This window comes from Pagrus major, chromosome 20, assembly GCF_040436345.1.
Source record: "Pagrus major chromosome 20, Pma_NU_1.0".
In the NCBI taxonomy this organism is placed as follows: Eukaryota; Metazoa; Chordata; class Actinopteri; order Spariformes; family Sparidae; genus Pagrus; species Pagrus major.
In genome coordinates this window covers 20,588,771-20,593,954 of record NC_133234.1, presented here as the reverse complement: position 1 = coordinate 20,593,954, position 5,184 = coordinate 20,588,771, and the positions used below count along the sequence as shown (strand labels likewise).

At 43.2% G+C, this 5,184-nt stretch overlaps 1 protein-coding gene across 4 annotated transcripts; it reads left to right on the top strand.

Annotated features, from left to right (window-relative positions):
• The first annotated feature begins 1,410 nt into the window (after positions 1-1,410).
• Positions 1,411-4,839, top strand: srsf2a (serine and arginine rich splicing factor 2a). Of its 4 annotated transcripts, none has more exons than XM_073489428.1 (3): positions 1,411-1,957; positions 2,444-2,792; positions 3,745-4,839. In XM_073489428.1, exons 1-2 carry the CDS (start codon positions 1,623-1,625, stop codon positions 2,766-2,768), a joined length of 660 nt encoding a protein of 219 aa, XP_073345529.1. In that variant the 5' UTR covers positions 1,411-1,622; the 3' UTR covers positions 2,769-2,792; positions 3,745-4,839. The 4 variants fall into 4 exon arrangements, 3 of the variants coding, with proteins under 3 accessions (XP_073345529.1, XP_073345528.1, XP_073345527.1); XR_012180554.1 differs by having other exon boundaries at positions 1,432-1,957; positions 2,444-3,837; positions 4,381-4,839; XM_073489427.1 differs by having other exon boundaries at positions 1,432-1,978.
• Positions 4,840-5,184: the final 345 nt, after the last annotated feature.

The window sequence follows — 5,184 nt, the reverse complement described above, 5'->3', positions numbered from 1 at the left end:
AATCCGGGCCGTGGTTTTTTTGCGCAGTCCTCCTAGTGCCGACCCGCTTTGTAACGTGACCTTCCTCCACCAAATGCGCGAGTGGCGCTGACTGCAGTGCAGAGAGGACGGAGCAGAGGCACCGATCACCCCCCCTCAGCGTCAGATTAAAGTACAACTTCAACCATTTATAGCCGGAAAATGGTGAACATATGATATAAAAAGCTTTTTTTTTTTTTTTTTTTTTTGCAACAAGTAGGGTGGTAGAAATCAATCTGTGTGAGCTGTATAACCACACAAGAGTCCAAATAACGACTTTAAACTATAAAAATGAGCGTTAACTCGTAATAAAAAGCTTGTGGGATCATTTTTTTGTGAAAATAAGCCAAACAAAGGCAGAATAACGGTGCAACCTTGCCGTCAATAGCGCCCCCCCGCCGACAGGGGGCAGTGTGACGTGTTCGTGTGGAGGAACAAGCAGCCAATCAGAGGAGGCCGGCGAGGGGCGCAAAGAGACGCATTTATAAAAAGAGCAAAACCTCAATGCAACATTTTCACTGACTTTGCTTTTTACAATAGAAATATAATATTTTGTTGTTGCGATCATAGTGACATGGACGGTAATGCATTTATCCTCATCAATCTGATTTGACTTCTCGCCAAATTTCACATTAATAAAATAAAAAACAAACTCAATTCTTTGTGTTTATGAAGGAAATGGAGCAATACATATCAAAAACCTCTTCTGCACAAAACAAAAAGCATGAAAAACAATTATGATAAGAAATATGTTTGATGTTTTTTTTGTATTTTTTTGTTTTTGTACTTTTATTGCTTTATTTTTTTCTGTTAAACTTGTTTCTTTATGCCGTCTTCTATGTTTGTATGTGATTCTATGTTTACCTTTGTCACTGTTTGCTGACAATTTAAAATGAAATTAAAAAAAAGAAAACCTTAATGCATCAGTGTTGAAAGCAAATGTTTTTACATGCGTGTTGCATGCAAAAAGTACGATTTTAGTTGATCAAAGAATCTGACCAAGGTGGGTTTTAATAATAAATAGATCAATTTTTTTTTTTTTAAATTGATTTACAGAAATTTCTGAAGCAAACATGTTAAAAAATCAAAAAATCATCAAAATATTGACTGGTTTTCATCATCTCAATCATATTTTTTAAACGCTAACTGAAGCACTTGTTGCAACAAGTAGGGTGATAGTAATCAAAACAACCACTTTAAACTCAAAAAATGAGCTGTAATTCTTGATAAATATCTTTTATTGTGACTTTTAGTGAAACAAAAGCAGAATAACTGGTGCCACCTCGCCGTCAGTAGCGACTCCCCGCCGCCAGGGGGCGGTGTGACGGTTCATGTGGAGAAAGGCGGACAGGCAAGCAGCCAATCAGAGGAGGCCAGCGAGGGGCGCAAAGAGAGGGGAAAAGGAAGCTTTATTGCCGCCATTTCACGTGAATGTAGCGCGGTAGGTACGACGTCCGGGGCCAAACAATTAAAAAATAAACCCGAATCTGAGTGAACCACACCAACCGGAGATTTATTAATTAGCATTAACTCGCTTAGCTAACAGAAAGGCCTACGGGGGTTTCGTCTTTACCGGCCAGCTCTGTTGCTCGGAGACGAAGAAGATGAGCTACGGAAGGCCGCCGCCAGACGTGGAGGGGATGACCTCCCTGAAAGTGGACAACCTCACGTACCGCACCTCGCCGGAGACTCTGCGCCGCGTTTTTGAGAAGTACGGCCGCGTGGGCGATGTGTATATCCCCCGGGATAGGTACACCAAGGAGAGCCGCGGGTTCGCTTTCGTGCGGTTCCTCGACAAGCGCGACGCCGAGGACGCGATGGACGCGATGGACGGCGCGCTGCTCGACGGGAGGGAGCTCCGGGTGCAGATGGCCCGCTACGGACGACCTCCGGACTCCATGTACAGCCGGAGAGGGGCTCCGCAACGCAGATATGGAGGGTATGGGCGCAGAAGCAGGAGGTAATTTTAGTCTAGTTGAGGGACTTGTTAGGGTAGCCCGACCACATGGTGTGCGCGAGCAGCTACAAAATAAAAGTAGCTTGAAATTAATTCCCGCTCTTTACCCCCGTATGCCATGTAAACACTAATGTTTCTCACAGTGTAGCAACACGTTCAGCTAAAAGCTACACGTAAATCATTATAACCCAGCTAACTGCAGGCCTACAGTATCTTGCATTGACTTCTGTGGTTGTATAACAAGTCAGGGCTGATTTATTTATAGGTCTGTTAATCTTTAAACTGCAGACTTTAATCTATTGATGAGTATTTTTGCCACCTACAGTGCAGCTATGTCTCTTTGTGCTGATGTTTAATTGGATATCTGTTCAGTTACAGTTTAACAAAGGAAGTTATGGATCTTTACATGTTTGTTTTCCATCTGATTTTGGTTTACTGTTTTACTGAAGTGTTTCTCTCCATCCACAGCCGTTCAGCCAGTCCACGCCGCCGCAGACGTAGCCGAAGCCGCTCCAGGAGCCGAAGCCGTTCCCGATCCAGGAGCCGCCACCACTACAGCCGTTCCAGGTCCCGCTCCTACTCCAGATCCAGGTCACGGTCCAGGTCCAAGTCTAAGTCCAAGTCCAGAACCCCCAGGCGAAGCAAGTCGAAGTCTCCCTCCAGGTCACGGTCCCGCTCCAGGTCCAAGTCGAGGAGTCGAACCCCGCAATCCAACAGAGGGTCCAAATCCAGGTCCAGGTCCAAATCCAAGAGTAGGCCTAAATCCCCAGAGGACAACGGAGCAGAGTGTTAATCCAAACTTGGACACAATACGACGGTATTCACGGGAACGGGTGGATTATGTTATTTACTTTAAATATTATATCTGGGATGGCTGTCTGTCATCACTAGGGTTCGTATTCTGTAGTTTTGTTGCTACATTTCAGTCCTTTGCTCTCAAGCAACAAAGTCTGCAGAATCCTGAAATTGTTTTTAGAAATTAAAATAACATTTGGACGGATGTCCTTTTAACTTCTGCGTGCGCTTTACTTTGCCTGCATTCCTGGCCAAACTAAAGCACACACAGGCAACAGCAGATTTGGGTTGATGTGGCCTACTTTATCATAAATTTTAAAATAGGGGGGTGTTAATCACATTTGTACTCGATCTGAGTGTGCGTGGGAGGGACGTGGGGGAGTGCTTCCTTCAAAACGTTCACCTAAATGTGGAATTCTTTCCTCCAAGCTGCGGAGTCCTGTTTGCAAAGGGAGGAGGAGGAGGAGGAGATGGGGGTGTGGCAGTGTGAGAGCAGTTAGTGTGTGACCCGCCCATGTGCCCTGCCTGTTGCTGAGAGCGATGGCAGTTGCTAAGGAGCAGGTCACCAAAAGCAGCGGTGGTTCGGGCTGTCAGTTGGTGTATGAGGTGGTGTGGTGAGGTACGTTCACGGGGATCACAGGCAGATGCGCTGAGCACTGTTCCCACCTGTGCCTGTGGTTTCCCTCCGCCTCTCACAAAGGGTACGGACCCCGAGGTTTGTTTTTCACATATGCCGGAGTGTAAGAGTCTGTTTTAGACCTAGCTTTTTGGGAGAGGGGACCAAGAAAGGTTTGTAAACAAATGTGGAAATTTCTAGAAATGTTAGGTATATTGCACTAAGATGGATGTCCATAAATGTTACTGTCAGGGGAAAAAGATCAGACCATTACTGCATTAAATATCCAGTGTGAGCTGCAGGAGTTGGGAGCTGTTTTGTTTTGCTCTTGTCAACTCTGCTCTCTCTTTCCTTCCAGATCTCAGATGATCGAGCCTTTGCTGAGGACATCAGGAAGAGTCTCACATTGAGCAAGTGGACTCCACTATTACCACTGAATGCAGACTGAAAGGTTATTGGAGCTTGGTCTAAAAGTGTTTTAAATGTTTCATTTGACTTAATTTGCCTAAACAAATTCTGTAACTTTTATGTGGTCATTGTTTGTAAAGCTGAGCATACTGTAAGGGATTTGTAAGATTGTTTTTGTTTTGTTTGTTTTTTTTTGTCCCTCCTTTTTAAATTGGGGTTTTTGGATTAAATTTGTACACATTCATAAATTCTTTTTTTTTTTTTTTTGATTTAAAATAGATTTAACAAAATCCCTTGTTTACTCTTTCTAGATGGAAATGAAAGGGTTTGATTTGATGTAGAAAAAGGCTCCATGTTGGGATGTTCAGAGCGTTAGAGCTATGTTAATACCACTCATTGGGGAAAAATGGCTTACTGTACAGTTACATAAAAACAAAAATTATAGTATCGTAGTGCCACTTAATTTGTGAATTGCTAATCCAGCAGTATAGCATTTTTCTTTTCTGTCAAATCTCTTTTTTCTGTCTAGTAAAAGTTGCTTTCCTATGACTCTAACCCTCTTTCTTGTGTATCTTTTGTGCACTAGGCGCAGTTGTGTAGCAGTTGAGTAATGCTGGTTAGCTGTTAAGATGCGGTGCAGTGCGGTGGTGACATGGTGTGGCGTGTTGCGGTGCTGAGTGCCCGGCGCTGTTCCGGGGCTCGACCCTCCGCTGCCGTTTGCCGGTTTGTAAGCTCACAGGTGTGGCAGATCAACCATCCTCTCCTGTCTTGTGACCTCTCCTTCCCTCCATGTGCTGTACAGATTCTCTCCTCCTTCCTTTTCTCTTTATTCTCCCTCCTCTCCTTCTATCCCCCTCTGTGGTTTATCCACTGTTAATAATTGGTTTTGCTCGCTTTTTGAAAATTGGGTCCAGTGTGACTCCTAGTGAAGGGTTTAAAGGCAGTTCAGACTGCCAATTTATGTGTATTGCATTCCTCTGTGAATCTCTCAATTGTCTTGTAATTGCTTCAGGTGAATGCGAATAAACATCTTTGTTCTAAAGAAGTTGTTGATGTGAATTTTGTCTTTTATTTTCTTACACTATGTAATCTATAGAAAATAAACTATGTCGGCCAATCCAGTGAAATTACCCATGACAACTTTGAAGTTCTTATCCAGTGTTGCTATATGCACATTGATCTGCAGCAGACTAGAACAATACAATAAAGATGGGATAGACGCTACAATTGAAGTGATAAAGTAACTATCTCTTAATGGCCAAATTTATTCTTTAATCATCTCTGTATAGACTGGACTGTCAGGTGTTGTTTTGTCCTCCCAATAATCCAAACATCATTATTAAAAATCAAATAATCAAAAGGAAAGCAGAAAAAGTCACATTTGTGTAAC